This window comes from Lagopus muta, chromosome 2, assembly GCF_023343835.1.
Source record: "Lagopus muta isolate bLagMut1 chromosome 2, bLagMut1 primary, whole genome shotgun sequence".
Lineage (NCBI taxonomy): Eukaryota > Metazoa > Chordata > Aves > Galliformes > Phasianidae > Lagopus > Lagopus muta.
Window position 1 is genome coordinate 25,390,423 of NC_064434.1, and position 23,477 is coordinate 25,413,899.

Genomic DNA, 23,477 nt, shown 5'->3' on the forward strand with positions numbered 1-23,477 from the left:
ATCTTTCATACAGACATCTCAACATGCTTAATACTTACTTCAATTACATACTTAAATTCTACATGATTTTGCTTATGGTAATGATTTGTGATTATGCCAAATGTTTATGATTAGGGATTTTTTGAACTTATTCAGCTGGTGGAGTTATTGACAGCCCTACTTCTTCCTCCATAGCGTACTCTGAGTTAAAAAGATAAAATTAATTGATAGAAAAATGGGAATTTAAGGAAGAGTCTGTTACAAAGCTGGTGAATATATGCCTTTTTAAAAAGTGAAATTGATGATTGGTTAAAATTTGAAAAGATATCATCAAGTGAGGCTGTTACTGACTTTCAGATTCGTTTATTGTGCTTTCTAAAAACCTTCTAAACATTACAGCTATACTTCTAATCACAATATTATCTAGACGTCATTTTTATTTAGAGTAGATAAAGTTCAGTGCTAGAAAAGTAGTGGGTTTTGATTCTTTTTCGTCAGAGGTTCATCAGAAGTTTTTTTCATATGCTACTTGCAATTTTAACAGCTGTTAGAGTAATGAAATGCTTAGATTCAAACTGTTGTGTTTTTGTTTAATGTATTAAAACTTAGTTGTTTCACTAAACTTGAGTTCCCTTCGTGCCTGGTATTATAAGTAAGGCTAAATCATTTCTGTTCTAGGTTATTCTTGTGTTTGCAAATAGCAGTATACAGTAAAGTTAAGATGTTTTCTTTTTGCCTTCGTAGAGCCAGTCCGGAGTTTGCGACAGAGCACACTGGCCAAGCGTTCAAATATTGCACCCGTAGCTAGTACCAAGAAATCATCTGTGAAAAGTGGATCTGCCACCAAAACAGGACAGAAACAGCAAGACAGAAGTCCAGCTAAAGAGGCAGATGTTGCCACACCCCTGAAAGTGGAACAGCCTAAAGAAGTTAGGCGTAGTACAAGGAGATCAGGACAGGCGGAAGGAACAGTAGCAGCTTCCCAGAGTACAAAAAGTATTCCTAGTCCTGAAGAGGTAAATGAAGTGAAGTCCGAACCCCTTGAGCAGGCAAAAGTTGAGGAAACATCCCAAGAGTTAAGTTCTAATTCTGCAGGATCTTGTACTCTTCCTAAAGAAACAAAGGAAATATCAGAGATTGCTGCAAAGGCTGAGTCTGGGAATGTTGATTCAGTTTGTCCTGCAGATACTGAAATTACTGCACTTAATGATGAAGCAAATGATGTGAATGATTCAATGGGCTCTGAAGCTTCTTCAGAAGAAAAGGCTGAAAATAAAACAGTGGAATTGGAGAAGATAACAGAAGAGCAAAGTGGGCAAACTGGAAAAACTAATGATCTGTCTAGTGCTTGTGTGAATCAGAGTGAAATTTATGAGACCTTTTCCAATTTGTCTGGCTCTGTAGAAGATGGGGTTGAATGTAGATTGGGTTCCTGCAGTGTGGAACTCCCAGATGAAAATAGATTGTCAGTAAAAGAATGTGTAACAGAGGCTGTGGATGATGGCAAGGGACTGGAGAAAACTGTAACTTCAGCAGAGAAATTACTGGACAGTACAGAGTTTGATAATAAAGACTTGAAAAGTGAAGAGTTTACTTCTGTTGACCCAGGAAATAGCATTTTAGAAAGCACTGTTCTTGACCATACAAGCCAAAATGTACAGCAACAGATCAACAGTACTACGGTAGAAGACTCTGACACATTAAAATTTCAGGTTGATGATAAACAAATTAACATTCCATCAAAATGTGAAAAGAACATGAAACCTCGGCATAGTAAATCTGTAGTAGAAAATAAGCAAGATATGACTGAGGGTACTGAACAGAAATCAAGTACAACGCAACAGGATGTGAAGCATTCAAGAACAAGAGCTGATTCTACTGTTTCAGGTCTTCACAGTTCATCTTCAGCAAGTCTCAAACGGAATGCAGAAGAACAAGAAAGTCATCAGCATCCAAATAACCCTGTTAAAATTAGGAAGAAACAGACTGATCTGGCTTTGAAAACAAAGAGTCGTCTTACATCAGCCTCGGTAAAAAAGCAGGCTAATACAATGCTGAAGAAAATACCCCGAGTCCAGGCTTCTGGGCTTGTGCATAAGTCATCAATTCAGAAAGCAATTGAGAAATCTACTCAAAGCAGTTCTAAAGATACCCACCACTCTGGGCATCCAATACCAGGGCATATTTCAAATCTTGGTCAAAAGCAAGCCCAGAAACACCAGTTTGCTTCTGTGCTAAAAACAAATAGTTCTACAAAGGAAGAGCTAGAGGCAAAAGATGCCGCTACGGTAGAACATCTGAAGGAGGATGATAAAGAAAAAAACAAATCAAAAAGAACTGATAAGAATCTTCAACCTCGCCAGAGAAGAAGTAGCAAAAGTCTTTCACTTGATGAACCCCCGTTGTTCATTCCAGATAACATTTCAACTGTTAAAAGGGAAGGCTTGGAGCATGCCCCTGCTAGTGAAAGCAGACATGTTTGGGTGCCCAACAAGCAGTGTGGCTTTTGCAAAAAGCCACATGGCAACAGGTGTGTGTGGCTTTGTGCCTGCAGAGTTATTTATCGTTGGACTTTTTTTCCCTTTTATCAATTGTTTCTTACTGCTGGTACCCAAACAAAAGCATAGCCTAGTAATGGTAGCCTGTTATACTGTGAATTGGTGTCATTTGCCCTCATGCACTTTTGTCTTTTGTTTGGAATGTTAGAAACTAGCTTGGCTATATGTTTTTACTAGGAAAGTTTTGTTTGCATCTCAGCCAGAATGTTGTGTATTCTGAACTAACTTTTTTTCTCAGAAATCAGACAAAGCTTTCCATGGTCTAGATTCATTTCTTTCCACATGCTCCTTAAGCTAAAGGTTCACCATCTATCAGAGTTGAATGGTTGTATACATACAATTTATAGCTGTTAGAACTAGGATTGTATTACATAGAGGTGAAGAGGGGAATAACAAGTTGGGTGGGGAGCAGAAAAGGCTGGGAAAACATTATGAAACTTTCACATAGGCATACCTGAAATTGCTTTCATATGCAGCCTCATTTGCCATTTAAAGTTGACGTCCCTCTGTCACTAAGTGAACTGAAAAAGGCCATTATGTTCCAATAATGTGCTGTCAATCCAGGAATAAGAATTCCTTCACTACCACTTTTTTATGTTTTAGATTCATTATCTAGTAACTGTTTTTTGCTCATTTAATTTGCAGCTGTAGTATCTGTATTGGTGTTATTAAAAGAGGTAATGATAGGTTTGCTCTGCAAGCTTAATTTCATATGCTTTCTTTTAGAAAAACATTATTAGAACTTGTTACCATTTATCCCTCTGTAATACTGTTTTATTTTATGCAGTTGGCATCTCCTCAGTTTAAGCCAGGACTAATCAGTTTGAAGTAAAATTAACGATATAACACATATAACCTATGTATTTGTACAGGAATAAGTGCAGCGAACCAATTTGACATGGTCAGGTTTTAGTGCTCTTAGAATGGCATATAACAGTATAATATTTGGATTACCAACTGAGGTCATTGTTGATAGCGGTCATGAATTTTCTCAGATTGTGATTACTGGTATCTCAAGCTTTTTAATGTCAGGTTTTGTTGTGTAGGTATTTTTTTTATTTTGTCTTTTTTTTTTCTTCTTTTTTGAGACAGCAACAACAAAAATTTGTCAGAAGTCTTGATCTAACCAAGTTTCAGCAGAAGATTGTATTACCTAAATTTAGAAAGATATAGGGAATGTGATTGAGATATGCTATTGAGGAAGCTTTCATTATTGAACCTCATACTTAATAACAGAAAAATTAAGACCAGTCCATCACATTCCATTAACACTTTTTAAAAATTAATTTTTTTTATTTCATAAACCTTTCTGATTCGGTTGATGTTGCTGGGATTGAAGGGGAAGCAGAACTTATATCTGAAGTGTCTTGGCGTTTTTATGTCGGTTTAAGAATTGGTACAAAGCCAAGCAAACATCTTCAGTATTCAATATTAAAATAATAAATTTAATAGTTTTGATGTATTTCCAAGTGAACAGCATATCAAAATTATCCAGAGGAATGTTTCCTCCTCCAATGCACTTTGTGGATTGCATTTCAAGGGATTTTTGTCTTCCTCATGTAACAGTGCGGTCAGCCAGCCCATTCTGTTTACTTGTATGTTTGTGGTATAGGGGTGAGGAGAAAGAAAAGTGTGACATGATAGAGAAGTATCTTAAAATGGCCGAAGTTTGACAGGCCTAAGATATGGAACAGTATTTGCAATGGAAATTCTGTTCAGTGGTCACTTTAGAAATTTTTATTAATGCTGTGGTACAAATTATTTGTAGAAAAAGTTGAGCTGAATTTGCAGTCTTGTTCATAAATAATGTGCATTACCACTTTGCAATATGCCATAATAATGAAACACACAAAATTTAGGCTACAAAATACTAGACTCGTGAACCTTTTAATCTTCCCTGCAATAAATACAAACTCACCAACTTATTAACATAATACTAAGCTTGGAGAATTGATTCAGGTCGGAGAGAATGTAGAGATTGTTTCATCAGCCTTGTTTGTGTAGAGAATCCCCAAGCAGGATGCTTATTTAGGCCTTTCACAGCCCCAGGGTAATCTGCCTGTGATCTTCCTATGCTATGCTAGAAGAACAGCACAGGATGGAGGTGCTGTTTTATTTCAGAATCAACTCGAAAAAATTGTATCCAGTTTTCTACAGTTGACCACGTTTAGAGTTGAAGTTGACTTACGTTATACAGCTGACAGAGGGATTCGGTTGGGAAAGGAGTCCATCCTTGTAACTTTCATGATCAAAAAAACTTTCAAGTTAAAATATGCCTTATCTTATAAGAGTTGTACCTGTTTCTTAATGTTGATAGATCTGATTATTGTTCTTGCTTTGAACAGTAACTGTTTATATTCTGCCTTCTACTTGTCTTGATGCTTATAAGCTGGAACCAACATAGCTGAATTGTATTTTGTGTCACCCTTTCCCATAAACTGGGTGATCAGTGCTTGACTTAAAAATTGGTTGTTATAATCTGTTTGCTTGATGGTTTTCTGTTGATTCCCATTCAGAGATTTACTTTTGCAAGATAACTAAATAAGTAGTTGTTCTTTCAAATGGAAACTAAACTCTTTCTGGGTCAGGTCAGGTAATTGATGTCTCTTTATATTCAGTAATTTTTATAACATATGGCACAGTTTTATCTGCTTAGAGCAAAGTTTGAATTGTTTTTTATTACTGATTGCAGTATTTCTTTCAACTTGTTTGGCTTTAGTATTGTGTTCCAGTACTGTCAGATGTTTTCTTGTCATCTAGTAACATACATCACACCTGTAAATTTTGATTCATTCATATATAGATGAAAGGCATTTGTCTATACGTGTATACATATCTATCTATCTATCTATATATAGATATAGATATGTGTATTGCATGAAGATCTTACAGACCAAAGTTATTACCTGAGTTTCTCAGTGAGCTGAAACTATGTTGGAAATAATAAGATCTATCACAAATGTAAATGTTACTTTTACTGAAGACGGATTGAAGATATTTAAAAATAGTAGAAGAAAAAAAAACATGGAATTTCCTGGCATAGAGATAGAAGAGGATACCCTGCAGATTGTGAGAAATCTGCTAATGGAGGATTTCTTCTTGTGTCCATATTATAAATTTCTCCATTTTTCCTTGTAAATGTTCAATACACTCAGATTCATAAGCTGAATTAATTTCTTTCTTAGGCAGATAGACAAAACTTAACTGAAGTTTTGAAGGTCCTCTCCTTTGTTCACCAACTTAAATTTAATAATTAGTACGTAACTTGCGATTTTCTGTTTCTAAACAAATTTTCTAGAAAGCACTATGGAAAGCAAAAGGAAGTCTGTAATTCTAATTGCTTTCTGGTAATTTCCTCTTGATTTCTACAATTCTAGTAATTTTTTTATTTTTTATTTTTATTTTTTTTTAAATAAATCTGTTTTTGTGTTGCTTGGAATTTGATGATGCCATTTGTGTGGTCGGAGTACTAGAACTTCTCAGAGCTCACAGATGAGCTTTGTACTGCAGAACAAGATTCTTCCTTACTGAGGTCATGCTTTTTTCCTGCATTTCAGTTGTGGAAAATGGAGGAAAAGGTACCGATACTGTAAAAGGCAGTTGTAAAGGTGTAGAATTTGATTAAGAAAAGATAAAATATTCTAAATCTCCTGGGTACAGAGAGCCACCAAAAAGCTTCTGTAAAACTAATATACAAAATTACTTCAATTTATGTGTAAAGTTTAAAAACAAACAAATCCACGTGCTGTTGTTGCTGTAGCAAAATTAAATTACAGTGTAAACAAGGTGGCATTGTAATATGTTATTAAAAAATTTAAGGACTCCAGTGTGTTTCATACAACTGTGCCATTTTATTGCTAGTGTTTTTAATACAGGTTCTATTAATTTGCTGCAATATTAGTAGAATTTCCATTAATATCAGTACCAGTGGAGAGCCAGGAATCCATGGAGTGGTTTGGGTTGGAAGGAACCTTTAAGATCATCTCGTTCCAACCCCCCTGCTATAGGCAGGGGCACGACCCTCTAGACCGGGTTGCTCGAAATCCCATCCAGCCTGGCCTTAAACACCTTCAGGATGAGAGCACCCACAGTCTCTCTGGACAACCTGTTCCAGTGTCTCACCACCCTCAAAGTAAAGAAGTCCTTTCTAATATCCAGTCTAAATCTACTATCTTTCAGTTTAGAATCATTTTAGTTGTCTAAAATACATGGTTTTATAACATGCTTGTGTATGTTCAGTTTAGAGAACTGGTTCTGCAAGATGCAAAACGTAGATAAAACCGCTTACTAAGGGAGCTGCCTTTAGTATTGCTTTTAGCAGGTTTGTGGTTAGTGTTAGGAGATGCAGCCAGTTTTTTCATGGTTTGGGGAAGATCAAGGATTTTGGTTTTTCAGTTGCTTGGGCCTGTTTTTTGGTTGTTTTTTTTTTTAATTACCTTCTGTTCAGGCAGAATAGAATTGTCAGTGTCATAGATTGCTTCCATTTTAGAAAGGCTTGTGTAACACGAAAAATGGTAAAGAATCAGCCTTTAAATGAGAAAGGAGCTTGTATTGTACAATAGAGTTACTCAAATGATAACTAGGAAATTAGAGTTTTCAGTATCTTTATCCTATGCTGTGCACTCCTTGTAAAGACATCTGATGATAATGTTTCTTTGAAAACCACCAGTACTTGTTTCTAGAAGACTAAAAACCTGAAAAAAATCAGTAATCAAGTGTATTGAACTTGTATGGTAAACAAACAAAAACTTGTTATCTGGTAACAAGGTTGTGCACTTTTTTTTTTTTTTTGTAACTTTTTGTTTCTCTGAGTTTTGAATTGAGTCCAGGCTACACTGATGTGAAACACAGGCTTTGCTAAAGTTGCTGTGAATATCTTTCTCAGTCTCTATGGGAATGAAGTGGATTGGTAAAGGTTAAGCTCATCACTCTTCTAATAATGTCTGAAGGGAAAACAATTGTTTCCATGCAATGTCTCAGCTTTAATGTTGGCTGACTTGTAGCCCAGAGTTTTAAAATCTAATTTCACAGTGATTGGATTCTCTAGAAACTTGTTTTTGTTGTATGTATTGAGTTTATGTAAATTAATTTTAAAACCTGACCCTGCATTTTGAAAATGTGGTCTAAACCTGAGGGATTTTTTAATATCACAGATGAATTTAATTTGCACAAATAACCCTAAGGGAAGTCTCCCAGACTTAAAGGTGGTGATGGAATGTTTGCTTCAATTATTGTCTCTTTTCATCTATGATCTGTTCTGATTTTTGAAGGTGCATCTTTTTACACAGTACGGAGACTGCCAAGAATTATTTAAAAGGAATGAAACAATAAAATGTAAAGGTCCCAGTGAACTGTTACACGTTCCACTGTCACCTGTCAGTTCTTCTTAATTTTTTTTCATGATGAAAAGTTTTTATATTGAAGAAATGTAAAAGCAGTTCTAATTTTCTATTGAATGGGGGTTGATAACAATATTTTAAAACACTTTTTTTTTTCTCTTTCAGCTTTACATCTTCCACTCCAGCCTTACAACACGGGTAAAACTCCTGCTCTGCAAATTGAAGCAATCTGCGTTCAGAAACTTTGGTGTTTTAAATAGTCCAAGATATCAGAACCTCTTCAGTCACAACTGACAGCTTTGCAAGAGGACACCTTTGATCCTTCAAGCGAGGCTTCAGTGTCCCTTGATGTCCCCTTTTAATTTTTGAGCATTGCACTGTCACTATTGTTATCCAAATACAATTACTGTTATAAATCATAATTGCATTTTGTGTGCAGATGAGTGAAACCGATAAAGATGCAAATACAGCCTTATGATACAAAGGATTTCTTACATTACTTGTATCAAAATCATATGTTCTCTTTCAGCCTTGAAACTGAGACTTTCAGTTGACTAGCGTGAAAACAGTGACATTTTCAGGCAGGCAGCACTACTATCTTTATTACCATTTTGTATAACAAAGTTTAAGCCAGATAATTGTGAACAGTTAAATTTTGTTGATAGCACAGGCTTCATGGACATTTCCAGATTCTCTTTGAGTCTTATTTTCTGAATCTGAAGCTTTATTATGTGTGTTTAAATACAGTGCAATTGAAACCTTATTGTAAAACCTTATTTGGGATAAACCCAAATGGATACTACGTCTTCAGTAGTTTCATTAAGATGGCTAAGATGACGTCTCTCCATCTTGGTGTATGTTCTTTGTGAATAATTACTTGTTTCTGAGCAGAATTCATTTACAGTTTTTCCTTTTTTTTTTTTTTAATTATTTGCATAAAAATGTAGAAACAAAACCAAGAAAGTACAATTTGTAAATATCTTTGAAATTGGGCTATTAGGAATCAGCTTGTTCTTGGAAGCCTGTGCCTCTGCTCTTCTGCTCAGTTGCCTTAAATTACTCCTGTTCAGCAAGGTTAAACTATTTAGAAGCTGAAATCCCTAGTTCAGAGTATGGGATAGGACTTTATTATAAACTGTCCAACTAGGTAAAGCCTTTGTGAAGGGGGAGGGAAAAAAAAAAGTCTCACTTCTGTTATTGCTAGACCTGAAAATAAAGATATAAGACTGAATGCTTATTTGGTGCTTTACTGATGTCGCAAACCATCCGTCCCTTTTGCCACTTCCAGTTTGTGAGCAAAGCTGCAAATTACACATGCTGTCAGTTTAAAGCTGAAGTTCTGCAGCATTTTGTTTGTTTTAGTCCTGAGTTCATCTGTGCTTTCAAATCAAAATTTTAGTTTTGGTTGCTGCAGTTGCAATGTGTCCTGCTCATTTAACAAATTAGTTTCCAATGCTTGAGTTTACAAACTGAAATTAAAAAAAAAAAAAGTTTTTAATAAAAATTCCAGTAGTATTTGCAGCTTCGAGATTGTGCTTTCTCAGTTTCCTTCAGTTTTTAACTAGAAGGCGTTCATTCATCAGTACAACAAAATACTTGTCTGTTTTGATCTTATTTCAGCTCTGTAGAAAATGGTTTTGGATTTTTATAAACCAGTTTTTGGTATTCCCAGAGTTTTAGTAATTTTTGCAATGCTGCAGGATGTATCATGTCAAGCATCTTGTAGATCCTTGGAATTGTGAAATAGGAATTGTGACGTAGGCATTCATACAGTATTTCATACCATCACATTTGGCTTTACGCTCTCATAAGCAGTCATCTTTGTGTCAAATTTCCACCCCTTCTCTTTTGTTTTCCTGTAATACTACAGTATTTCTGTGGTAGAGAGGGTCAGAAGCACGTAACAGTAGTGTTATCATTCTTATATCTTGCTTTGCTGGAACATGTATGTGAAGAGATGGAGGTACTGGCAAACTTCGAAGGAACCTGTGCCTTCATTAACTGAAACAACTGAATAGACAGGCAGATCTTTTTGTTAGTTGTCATTAACACCAACTAATGTACTTGTAGCTTAGGAAAAAGAGAAAATAGCTTTCTTCACAAAGTAGATTATTATAAAGACTTTGTTTTTTCAAATCTAGTGAACAGCATATATATAATATAGACTACTAAAGCTGGAAGTGACCTGTTCCTCGAACAGCTGGAGCTTTAAAACTTATCATACTCTCTTTGCATCAAAAAACTTATTTACTTCAACTGAATTTAATAAATCAGGTATTTTGGGTAAGTAAGGACAGAAGATAAAGCTATGATTCTTTTCTGTTCTTGCACTTCAAACTTATGCTGCTAGACTAGGAAGATTCTCCATCTCTTGTAGTTTTTTGAGTACAGTACTGGCCTCAAACCACCTTGAGTGTTCGTCTGTAGTTCTGGTGAATGAGAATTTCTCTAAGCACATTTTGTAATATATGCTTAGTCTTTCAAAGTAGGTAAGTCAGAGAGTAGCAGCTCCTCATTTTTACAGGAGCTTGTACACATTAGGAGTCTTCCTTCGAAGAGTCTACAGACTTCAGATCAGTCATCTATGGGATTTACGAAGAAATTGTATATAATTTTTCAGTACTTACAAAGTCACACTTTTCATAATGCAATCACTTGCAGTCTTTCTGTATTTTCTGCCAGACATTAAGATACATAATATGTAAAGGAAAAAAAAAAAAAGATAAAAAGGAAGAAAAAAATCTAGGTAGGTGATGCAAGAGATCTTTTACATCACTTGAAAGTAGATCAGTAGCACTTAACTTAGGTGCATTTTTTTTAATAAGAAATTATTTTGAAAGCAGTTACTTCTGAGTGAAACAAATCTACTGATGTATAATCTGTTTAACTCTGAAATTCCACTTTACTCCAAAATAGTTCCTGTGAGAAATTATACCTATCAGTGCAATTAGGGGCCAGTAATACTACTGAAATTTCAAAGTAGCTTTAGCAAAATCATTGGAAACTAGGGTTTTATCTTAGACCAGGTCATCTTCATTGCACTTTGAAATGCAAGCTGTGTATAAAGTCACATTTGCTGAAAAACAATGAAACAGTTTAAGTGACTGTGAGATGAGAAGTGTTCTTTAAGCAATTCTCATTTTGATGTTATAAGTATGATTCAAGAAGCTACTAGCTTGGAGTAAGATGGTGACAGAAGTGACATACCTAATTTCAAACTTACTAATAACTGCAAACAGGTCAGATTTAGCTGGAAGCCACATTCCTAACCCCAAGTTCACAAGAAAAGAGAAGGGGGGAAAAAAAAACTTTCTGGAAGTAGTTGTGTTCTGTTTATATTTCTCAAAATGCTTAAACATATCTTACTGCAGTAGAAGGCTAAGTCATCAGCTGATACATTTCTACTGTGAGTTTGGAGGAAAACATGAGATATGCTTCTGCAGGAAAATGTTTCAGTTTTCTCAAAGTTTGTTCAGTGGTTTTGAGTTTTTGAGAGTCTTCTTTTTGTTTTGGTTTTTGTGTTGGTCTTTTTGTTTTGTTTTTGCTCAATTTGTTTTGGTAGTATTCTGAAAAGATTCTGTTGGTAGGGCTTACAGGTTACATTACATAGCGAGGTTGTGATATTCTCTTGGACTATTGCAAAAAGGCAAATAAAACCACTCAAACTCTCAAATACAGCCATTTCTCAGATCATACCATGTTGTAAGGCTGGAGATGGATGTAAAGCTACAAAAAGAATCGTTTATCAGGTAAGAACAAGTTGCTGAGATGCACAAATCAAAGCAAGTGTGATACATTCTGCTTGAATTGTTGCTTGCTTTTTTTTTAATGTGCTAATCTGTATCTTGCTTTGTTTTCAGGTTTATGGTAGGCTGTGGTAGGTGTGATGACTGGTTTCATGGTGATTGTGTTGGACTGAGTCTTTCTCAAGCGCAGCAGATGGGCGAAGAAGATAAAGAATACGTGTGTGTGAAGTGCTGTGCTGAAGAAGATAAAAAGGCAGAGTGTTTGGATCAAAGTGTTCTGGATACTCAAGTGAAAATGGACAGCCATAAAGAAGAAAAAGCAATTGAGTATGAAAAACCGGGGATGTCAAAGCAAGGACCTACTTGTAATCTGAACGTAGCGACTGAAAAAGGAAAGCAGACAGAGGACATAGGGAAACATAAAGTCAAAATTTTCAAACGGGTGAGTCTTATTTAATGCTTAAATTCTTTTTTGCTACTGAGGGTAGAGCGTTTTCTCCTACCTCCCCTGTTTGGGAATACTACATTATAAGCATTTTTGAATCTAGTATACACTGTAGATTTTCTCATGTTACATAACTTGCATAATCTAATGCTGTAGCCTCCAATCAAAGCATAGCCAGATGGTTTTGAACTTTCTATTCATCTTTTTTTTTGAAGAAGTTAGTGAATTTTGCCTTCAAAACTCCAGTCACTTTTCTTAGGCATCTGTCCATTTGCTATCTTATGAAAAGCATACATCCTTTAAGTATTATGGGACTAGGTGAAAACAGCATTTTAGTTTTGACAATCTTACTTTAGGTTTGATTTAGAAGAAAATGCTTGATGTCTTACTTAGTATCTTTCTGCTTTCTTTTACTTATCAAGAGCAGGAGGTGACTTGCTTTTTATTAAATTTACTCAGTCTTTTGACATATTGTATCATGTTTAGCATAACTTAATCATCATTGATCATTTTTTGTTTTATTGCATTGCTGTGATTCTGACATGTAAGCTCTTCTGTTTAACTTTAATCAGGTTTTTTTTTTTTATTTGTTTTGTTTTACATGTAAGCTTCAATCATATGTGGCTTCCTGTAAATGTGTGACTAAAGCTGGTTATGGGATGTTCTGGTCTCCCTGGCAGCTAAACACAGTGTTTTTCAACATAGAGCTTAACTGCAAATTGCCTGTGGTGTGCCTTGGGCCAGTTCAATTTTCAAGGAAATTGTCAGTCAGTAGTTGGTAGCAATTTGAGAAATTATTCAGTAACTTCCAAGATGGCATTACATGGTGGTGCATGTACTTCTGGGGGGTTTACTATACTCGTATACTTAAAAATTTGAGAAAAATGCATGGTAATTATGCTGTGATTCATTACAGCATTCAGTAGAATGTTATCATGTAAATGTTTGTTTCAGGAATCTGGTGATGGGAAGAACTTAACAGAATCCAGAGACTCAGATACTAAAAAAGGCCAACATGTTCCTGCTCGTAAAGCATCGCAAACTGCTGTAATTCCTCGGCGGTCCTCTGAAGAAAAAGGAGAAAAAAATAGTAAAGAGTCACTTAATGTAGTTGAAAAGTCCACAAAATCAGGTAATGACTAGGAAAAGTACTTCATGCTGTAACTGACGTGTACAGTGAAGGGCAGTGATACTATGTGGTATCAATTTTTAAATGTTTTATTCCTGCGAATGATTTTCATTTGAAATTTTATTTGAAAGATGAAAGGTACATATCTTCCCTCAGAATAAACCTACCTGCATCCCCTGTCTCCCTTCCTGGAAACAGTACTCTTTTAAGCTCATGGTAAGATGGAATTCCTGTGATCTGGTATTGAAATCTTAGCAGCAGTGCTAATGAGATTTTGTATGAGAACTGTCTTTGAATCCTAAACTCAAACTTTGAATTCATGTCTAAAAAAAAAATCTGCTTTTCTGGTCGTTTGTCAATTCTGACATTCCAGAAACTTTTTTTTCTGGAAGAAAATAATTGAATGTATCAGGATTAAATGTAAATCTAAATGTAAGTATTTGATACTGAATGGTGTCCTTTAGACTTCAGATACTGTACTATTCAAGTTCTGAGTCGCAGAATAGCTAAGAACCTCTCCAACTACGTATTGCATGAGTGAAATGAGTCTTCGGCATCTGTGGAATCACTGAATTGTTTTAAAATGTATTAACTGAATTAAGAGGTGACAAAAGGGTGTCTCACTGATGAGTTCAGAGTAAGAATTAACCTGAAGATCACTTTTAAACTGGATGGCTTGGCAATCTTCTTTAGGGCAATTAGCATAAAAATGGATAAGCAGTGAGTTTGTCTTAATCTTAACTGCTTTTTAGGATGCTTATAGTGGCATTGTTTATTGCCTATCATTTCCCTCTTATGGGACTGTAGTTTCAGATGGTTGAAATTTGTCTGAAATATTGCTTGCATGTGGAAAATTTCTATTTCCCCTGACACTCTCAGGCTTCATTTTATTTTTAAAAACGTTTCAACTTAGCTCTTCATCCAATTCTGAAGAGGAGATGAGCAAATAAAAGCATTATTAAAGCTGCTTTACTTAATAAGTCTAGCATATCAGATCACAGTGTAAAAGTATGACAACGGTTTCCAGTCTTAACTGCCTTTCTAGTGAGGAAAGAGAATTTATAATCTTGGTAGGGCTGATTGTCACATTAATTACAGAGCTGATGTTCCAAATACGTATTCTGCCCCATGGAAAATAAAATCTGTCGTTTTCTAGTTACTTGAAAAAGTAGTATGCTTCTGGTATTGAAGTGTTTTAAATTGCACACAATAGTTGAAGGAAATAATGAAGAAATGTTCTTTTTACCATCAGTCATAAAGCTAGGTCTTTATTAGTCTTAGATGTTTTGTTTTTTTTTTTTCCCAGAGTAAAAAAAAAAAAAAAGTTAATGTTTTTTCTCTTTAATTTCATAAAAAGAAGTTAACTACTGTATATTAGGGATATATGCATAAGCTGAGACATGAGTAGTCAGTTGAAACTTTGCAAATTAAAATTTGAAGTGATTGTTGAAATGATTGTAGTTTGGGTCTAAATGTATATTGTTTATATATAATTTTAATCGTACACAATATATGATTGTTATTATTTACGATACAAACATTATAGTGGCCATGTTTGAGACTGTCTTTTACCTGAAATGGCAGCTGAGATTCTCATGATTGGAGTAGTTTTGATGGCTAATAGGTTCACGAATGCTACGTTGAAAAATTCCATTTTAAAGTAACATTGAGTATGCTTGTGGTAGGTGCTTCCCAGTGTGCTTTTTTTCTCAATGTAGCAATGGAAAAATTAGTTTTAATTAAAATTAGTCTTAGTAGAATATCCCAAGTTGGCGGGGACCTGCAGGGGTCATCAAATACAGCTCCTGGCTCCAAGTAGGACTACACAAAATTCAAACCCAGTGTCTGAGAGCATTGTCCAAATGCTCCTTGAGTTCCAGCAGCTCGGGGCTGTGCCGACTATTCCATGCCCACCACCTTCTGATTAAGAACCACAGCCCAGGGTGCGGTTGGCCTTTGGGCTCCCAGGGCACAATACTAGCTGAGGTGCAACTTGCTGTTGACCAGAATCCCCCGATTCCGAAAGAAAACAGACAAAGAAAATGTTTATTGTAGTGGCCGTGCAGCTTATGGTTTTTAACTCTGTTTTCGTAGGTGTTCATGAGAAACAAGAAATTAAGAAAAAGAAAAATGAGAAAGGACCAATCAGTACAGCACATTTACCAACCGTGCCAGCTTCCAAACCTTCTGCTGATCAGATAAGGCATAGCGTTAAGCAATCTCTTAAGGAAATTCTGATGAAAAGGTATGAAAAGATAATGAAATGCATTTATTAATTTGTGTTTGCAAGTATTTCAGAAGAAAACAGAGGGGAAATAATATTTGGAAGTAATTGCTAATTATTGCATTTGCTCTTCTATTCTTTCACAGGTTGACAGACTCCAGTTTAAAGATTCCTGAGGAGAGAGCAGCAAAAGTTGCCACAAGGATTGAAAGAGAACTGTTTTCTTTTTTTCGAGACACTGACTCAAAATATAAGAACAAATATAGAAGTTTAATGTTCAATCTAAAAGATCCTAAAAATAATGTATGTATTACTTGTCTGTAATGTTTTGTTGAAATCCCTTATTTACTGTGTACTAAAGGAACAGTCTTCTATGAAAATGTTATTAAACCTCTCACAATTAATCTTGTTCATTATTTTTCCTCTGTTTCCTTGTCTCTTTGATGTTTTGTCCTCTTGTTGCATACCCAATCTTCTCTGTTTCTTTGTGTTTTTTTTCCCTACAATTAATTCTACAAATCTTTGCTCTCAGTGTACTTAATAGTCAGATTTCAGATTGTAGTGAATGTAGCTTGCCTTGTCAAAGTTGTCCTTACTACTGATGTGTATTTTTTCTCATAATTTTCTTTTTTTTTTTTTTTTGTTTCTGTCATGTAGCTTGTTTCACTGGAGTTCTGGCTTTCTGTAAGCCCATTATTTGATACAGCCTTTTTAGCTTGTCTTTTTTACTTTTTGTCAGTTATTCTGATCATTTGTATTCTGTTCTGATCAAGTTTCTTTTTTCAGTCTCTCGTTCTTTAGTAATAATGGACTGTAAATTGTAAATTCTCTAACTGGCTTGCTTTGTTTGCTCATGCTGCCAAGTAATGTAAGTCCTCCCTCCTACCTGCACGCCCCTTCGCATTCACTTAAGTCAATCAGGAAGCACAGATATCCTCTTTATTATTAGCTTCTTTCTGTTGTGTCGTACAGAGAATTTACAGCTTTACAGAAAAGTCTGTTACTGCTGCAGTGGGGATAAACTTACTTTCTATTTTTGCAACAACAGTTAATCATACAGCTGATCATTAAGGGTGTATGTAGATGTAGACTGAACAGGGGACTCTGGAGATGAGATTTTTATCTTTAAAAAAAAAAAGTCTAGTAGTGTTTCTGATTCAGAGACTATTTTAAAACAATACTCATGTTTAGAGAGAGTATATTGAATTTGTTCTTCTACTTTGTTTTCTGTTAGGAGCTGTTTTTGTCTCCACAGCAATAGTTTTCTTTTTTCTTCTAGATATTGTTCAAAAAAGTACTGAAAGGAGAGGTTACTCCAGACCATCTAATAAAAATGAGCCCAGAAGAACTGGCCTCCAAAGAACTGGCTGCTTGGAGACAAAGAGAAAACAGACACGTGAGATTTGTCAACTTAATGTTGTTTAGTTGGCTGCCTAAGTGTATTTATCTTCTGTTTCCAGGTTAAGTGTATTTAGAAAGAACAGAATGTATGTCACATAAGTCAACTCCAACTGGTCAGGAAGACCTCCATAATTTATTGAGTATTCAAAACTGAAAGGAGATGTTAGTACAGAAGTGAAAGAACTCTAGTAAATTCCTGAAAGGGGGCAACGATGCAGCTTTGTTTCTACTCTTTTTTTTTTTTTTTTTTTAATATGTCTCAAAAGGAAAGGCTTTTGTGTCTTTCCAGCAAGATTTTAAAGCTCTTGTTGGAGCTTTGTAGAACAGTTCTAACCAGGGTGAGAGATCTCTTAGAAACAGCCAGACATAACCAGTGTTGTTTATAACTCGCATGTCGATGAAACATTGCATCTCACCCATCAAGAAGTCTGGGGCTGAAAATGTTATCTGCCAATCTGAAAACCATCTAGAGAAATAATTAATAATACACAGTATAGGAAGTTTATTAGGTTACTTTAAGCATTACTTTCCTTGAAATAGAAAGTCATGCAATATTTGTAACTGTGTTGATAGTTTAAAAGGAGAAGCAGGAATAGTAAGAGCTGTGTTACTACTTTTATACTTTTTCTTGAATAGTACCCAATAACTGACAATAGTTAACAAATGACAGTTAAGCATAGTTATTTAAAAATGGCTATATTAGAGCATCAAGATGTCTAATTTACAAAATCTGGACTTGTATTGGGGAGAATCTTTAATATTTGTGTGCCAATATATAGGACTGAAAGGCAAAAAATTTGGATAGGGTTGATTGGGATATAAGTTTTATGTTTGGGTTTTATGGCACTAGAAATTGTTAGTTATGTTGGATGATTTCCAATGAAAATAAATAAATGAGTAGATACCATGACATATAGTAGATTTGGGAACAGTGCATACAAACTGTTTCTGGATTCAGAAGTTGAGATGTGCTTTAAGAAGCAATTTTAGAACTAATGGTGTTTTCCTTTTTTCAATGGAGCCAAGTAGCAGTACTGATGAGAATTAGCATATGCATTACTGGAAGAATATATTTCTTTTTTTCTTGGGGAAGAACATTATTAGATTTATGTACTCAAGATCAAGTTCTTGAAAAATTACATAAATCTAGGTGTAGTTATGTCCTACATTATCCCCTATATATTTCCTATTATTATGGAAAAAAGTTAATAAATTTTTCTTTAGGAAAATGTGGATTGCTTGTACTTAAATTCAGTGTTCAAGGTCTACTTTACAGTTTCCTTATTCTCGTATCTTAAGTGAAGTTAGATGAGGTTCTTGTGTTTTTCCTTGAAGAAACTGCTTAACACTTGTAAAATAAGCATATACTCATTTATTTACGGAGAGGTCCTTGATTACAGTCCTTATTTTATATATTACATATGCTGAGTTCCAAATTTTATTATGTGGAAACAAATAAATAGTATAACTTATTTTTACAGACAATTGAAATGATTGAGAAAGAACAGAGGGAAGTTGAAAGAAGACCTATCACAAAAATTACTCACAAAGGCGAAATTGAAATTGAAAGCGAGACACCAATGAAAGAACAAGAAGTTATGGAAATTCAGGTAGGAAAGAGAAACAGCACATTTGGTTCATAGATAACGTGGTTGTAAGTCTGATTACAACCACCAGACCAGGCTGCCCAGAGCCACATCCAGCCTGGTCTTGAATGCCTCCAGGGATGGGGCATCCACAACCTCATTGGGCAACCTGTTCCAGTGCGTCACCACCCTCTGGGTGAAAAACTTCTTCCTAATATCTAACCTAAACCTCCCTTGTCTCAGTTTAAAATCATTCCCCCTTGTCCTATCACTTGTAAACAGCCATTATGTCTGAAAGGAAGAAAATACTATAAATAAATAGAAGCAGTACAAATAGTGACATTAGGAATATTAACAGAAGAAAAAACCTGAGATGTTTTGACTTTCCTTAGGAACCTAATACGATGAAGTTGCATGAGAAGTCAGAGGAAGCTGAGAAAGATAAAGAAGGAAACGAATCTGCATCTCCAGACACCACAAGTCAACACAAAAATCATCTCTTTGATCTTAACTGCAAAATCTGCATAGGTGACAAGAACATATTTTTATTCTCAGTTTGCAGACAAAGATGTGGCAGCAGAGTTTTACAATTTTAAAATGATAGTTGCCTTCTATTTATAAAATGTAGACAGATAAATCTTTTCAATGAATGCATGTATTATTGTTGATACCTAATGTATTTATCCTATCGCACTACAATGGCAATAACATCTTCCATGTTTTCTAAGGAAGTTCTCTTAGCTTTTTTTTTTTTTTTTTTTTTTCCAATTACGAAACAAAACATATTCAAAACATTGTAATTCATCTCTGCAGGTCGAATGGCACCGCCTACTGATGATGATCTTTCTGCAAAAAAAGTGAAAGTGTCTGTTGGAGTTGCACGGAAGCAGTCAGACAATGAAGCAGAGAGCATTGCAGATGCGCTTTCTTCTACATCCTGTATTTTAGCTTCAGAATTACTGGAAGATGATAAGCAAGACTCATCAAAATCGTCATTCCCGCCTCTTCCAAAGTAATATAAACTTAAGAAACAGTATTTTTAAATGAAACACGTTATTTCTGTTGTTGAATTATTATGATTAATTTTAGTTGTTTTTATAGCATTTTGTAATTTCATGTAATGGAGGTTGTACACCTCTTCTTAGGAATGGGGCTAATTGCTTGCTGCTGTGCATTTGTATAAATAATGCTACTTGTGTAGTGACTACAAACCTCTGATTCTCGTAGTTCCTTTCAGGGAAGGTAGATTACTTTCTTGAAGGTGTATATATGCTTGTATGGATATATATAATGTTAGAGAATTTGAGTTTGCTGTGAACAAATTGTGATGGATCAAGCTAGTTTCAAATCTCAAAAATTATTTTGCTAGTTAGTTGACTTTCTGATGTTTGTTTCTTACACTTTATCAGTTATTACCCTTGTGTACTGCAACAGCTAGCCCTTTAAAGTTTTGCCACCAGTTAACTCTGAGCATGTAGTACTGTAGGTCTGATGCCTTGCAGTTAGCACTGGTGTTCATAGTCTTTGTCAGGGTTGTGGGACTAGAGGTCTTCTCAGGGGTGAGAAGGTAGAGCTGAAGTGATGCAGTCCTTCTTACCGATTTTCCCATTGCTTATTCCTGGTGCTTAATGCTTTCTGTATTATCTCTAAGAAGAAAGAGGGGAGAATGGAGAAATCTCATCTGTTATCAACATAGTGTATTAGATTTTTTGCAGTTTTGTTTTCGCCAGGCATTTCCCCTGCTTGTCCTGCAGTATTATTGTATCAGGCATCTTTTCCTGCCTGCTCTACATCCTTTGTTGTTGCCATTCAGATTTTGTTATCATTTACAAATGCTTTCTGCACCCCATGTGGAAGCCAGACCACAGCTCTCTATTTTTGTTTTATGCTTTGCTATGTACACAATGCATGTGTGTGTGGCTGACTGTATTCTTAGCAATGTTTTTCCAAAAATGTTAACATACGTTGCTTGTTTATGCACTTTTTATGTTTGGTTGTTGCCTTTTTTTTTTTCTTTATTTGTAGCAAGTAATTATTGTGTCATGCTTAACGTTTTTTTTGAATCATGGGGTTCATGAGGCCTTTGCTTTGGCCACAATGATGTCTGGTGAAAATGATAGTTAGAGAATAGCTGACAACATTGAGTTTATTGTATGGGGCATCTTCATTTGAAAGAAGAGTAGTTTAGCTTAGCAAGGCTTTTGACACTATCTCCTCTAACATCCTCATAGGTAAGCTTAGGAAATGTCTAAAGGAAAGCATCCACCTGGATGCTGCTTTCCTGTGTAACCTGTAGGAAACCTTCTTTAGCAGGGGTTTGGAGTAGATGATCTCCAGAAGTCCCCTACAATTCTGTAGTTTTCAACAATGTCAGATTGTGTGTTCTGGGATGCTCTCAGCTTTTTTTGTGTTGAGGAGAACACCACAGAGTAAGTGAGGGAAAGCAGCAGCCGTAACTTCTAGGCCTGTCACCATACTCCTTTTAAAATGAAAATGCAGTGGCTGTTCTTGAACAAGTTCTTCTTTCTGATGAAGAATTTTCTTCCTCACCACTCCTTCCATTCTCCCTTTCCTCAGCTTATAGTTGATCTAGTATGGATGTTGCTGTCAACTCTCTTCATTTTCTTCCTTTCAACCTTTACTCTCTTCTAAATTGCAATTATGAGGATAATTTTTCTGGTCTTGGAGACAGGTTTCTAGAAAAACACTGACTCATTTGTTTAGAACTGACTGTAGTCCAGGAATGCAACCTTTATCAGGACATGATCCTTCAGCAAGGACACGGGACTTCGGTTTTAGAATGGTTTGCTGAAGATTCAAAGAAATCATTTCTAGTGTAGAACAGCATGAAACAGGTTACTGTGTTACTACACAGCACAGCTTTTGTTACTAGTGAGTGACTGATAAACAGTGCTAGTAGCATGCCTAAAATATATATTTTTTAAATGGGTTCAGAAGTGTTAAAATGTAGCTGTATTATTTTCTGTGAAGAAGCTCCCAGGCTGAGAAACGATTTTCTATGAAATTATTTAAGTCTTTCAGTTTATTTTTTGCAGTTGCTATGCTATAGTTGCTGTTTTGTTGTCGTTGCTGTTTTGTTTTGTTTTTTTTTCAAGTGTGAGGCGGTAAAGTTGCTTTGTGTGGGTAATGATGTTGGAATTGAGAAGAGGTGCTGACCGAGCCAGTGGAAGTGATGCCTGGGTGAGAACAGCTAGCTGGCCAGGCAATGTATCTATAACTGGTGGTCAGTGTTGCAACAAGAAGTAGGAGCTAGGAAAACAGGGTGAAGACAGGCCAGCAGTTCACATGCTGTCTTCTCCCTCCCTACATGTTGCAGGGGGAAGATAGATCTCAATGGATCTGCAGCACTGTACATGTCTCTCTGTCTCCTTTGGTACCATTTTTTAGTTCTTGGAAAAAATAATTTCTGCAGGTTCCAAAAATACAGTACTAAGCTAATATGCTGTTTATTTAATGGCTCTTCATGTGAGAAATATCTTCTTCTACCCTGGAAGATGAGGAACAGTAGGCTTGTCTGCTTGTGTGTTTTCTTACCCTCTCAAGTATTCTTAACTGAAAAATAAAATTCTTAATGATCTTATTTTATGAATAAAGGTGATGATTTACATGTCATGCTCTAAACAAAGTGGTTTTGTCTTTTATTTTTTTAAGATCGGAAACACCTGGTACTGTAGAATGTGAAAGTCTGTTTCTGGCACGCCTGAATTTCATCTGGAAGGGTTTCATCAACATGCCTTCCGTGGCAAAGTTCGTTATCAAGGCTTATCCAGTTTCTGGCTCCTTTGAATATTTAACAGAGGTACTTACATTTATTGCAAAGAGTGGACAATTCTTTTGTGAACTTTAGTGACTTATTTACCATATAGGCGAATGGTAGTATAATGATAAAAGACAATGAAATGTGATTATACTGAACACAGTGCGTGCAGGAGGAAAGAAGGTAGGCACAGTTTATCTGTGTAAGTAAATATTTTTCAGTTTGCCCTAAGTGAACCCATGGTTCAGCAGGATTCAAGTTCTCCAATGTATTTTAAGGTGTTTTTCTCTCATCTTTCTTGAGAATGAATAGCAGTTTCTATTGAGATAATTTTGCAAACATTCAACTGTTTCTAATTCTAATTAAATAGTGTTAGGTCTTCTATTAATGTGCTTATCTTAATTTTACTGTAACTTTAACTGTAAATTGATCTTCAGTCAATTGCAGATCACATATTACCTCTTGGTGTTAAAGGATTGTTTTAAAAATAGAGTGTACTTAGTATAATTCTTCTGCTTTATTTCAAAACAACTCATTTTCCTAAGTTCTGCAGTTATTCTGGAAGTCTTTTTATGTCATTAACAAAAATGAGTTCAGTTAGTATCTAAGAACAATTTTTCTTCTATGTACATAAGTGTGTAGGTTATATATTTTCTCATTATTTAAATTTTAAAAGCTTATTATATTTCCCTATAGGTGTGCAACTCTCATAACAGCTTAATCATTAATGAAACTTGAGTATTTCTGGAGTGGAGTTCAATTTTGTTACTGTGGTGAACTGTTTTGGAGGAAGGTGTATATGAACAGCTTTGAGTGATAACTAATTTAGTACTAATTCATTTTGCTCTGAAAATCCTAATAGAAATATCCAAAATCTGAATTTAATTAATTTTCTAAATTATTTTTTCTACTGTTGTAACTTCTACTGACTTTTAAAATTAGTAGTTAAGAACTTTAATAATTAAGAATGTTTTGAATATATAAAATAGATATGTTTGATTCAGATTTTTGATTTCCTTTTTCATAGGATTTACCTGATAGTATTCAGGTAGGTGGCAGGATATCCCCTCACACTGTCTGGGAGTATGTAGAAAAAATCAAAGCCTCAGGGACCAAGGTAAGAAATTCTACATAGTGCTTGCTGTTTAGCATACATTCTGTTTCCTCTGTATATCTTATTTTCCTGGAACATCTGCAAGATATGTCACAATTCAAGGATAAAACTGATAGTTATGTTAAATGGGATGGCTGGCAGCTTGTGGAATTTATTTTTTATCTAATCTTAATCTCTC

The 23,477-nt window shown here is 35.2% G+C and overlaps 1 protein-coding gene across 11 annotated transcripts in view; it reads left to right on the forward strand.

Annotated features, from left to right (window-relative positions):
* The window catches only part of PHF3 (PHD finger protein 3), a 45,444-nt gene that overhangs the window by 16,858 nt on the left and 5,109 nt on the right, over window positions 1–23,477 (forward strand). For 10 of the 11 annotated variants that reach the window (XM_048937847.1, XM_048937848.1, XM_048937854.1 and 7 more), the window contains 11 exons: window positions 724–2,509; window positions 11,737–12,064; window positions 13,022–13,199; window positions 15,291–15,441; window positions 15,567–15,723; window positions 16,700–16,816; window positions 18,303–18,431; window positions 18,800–18,935; window positions 19,221–19,419; window positions 22,080–22,227; window positions 23,213–23,302. In XM_048937847.1, the coding sequence (XP_048793804.1) occupies window positions 724–2,509; window positions 11,737–12,064; window positions 13,022–13,199; window positions 15,291–15,441; window positions 15,567–15,723; window positions 16,700–16,816; window positions 18,303–18,431; window positions 18,800–18,935; window positions 19,221–19,419; window positions 22,080–22,227; window positions 23,213–23,302 (3,419 nt within the window). Of the gene's footprint in view, window positions 1–723; window positions 2,510–8,085; window positions 11,626–11,736; window positions 12,065–13,021; window positions 13,200–15,290; window positions 15,442–15,566; window positions 15,724–16,699; window positions 16,817–18,302; window positions 18,432–18,799; window positions 18,936–19,220; window positions 19,420–22,079; window positions 22,228–23,212; window positions 23,303–23,477 lie in introns of those variants that run through there. The other variant, XM_048937858.1, reaches the window with a different exon arrangement.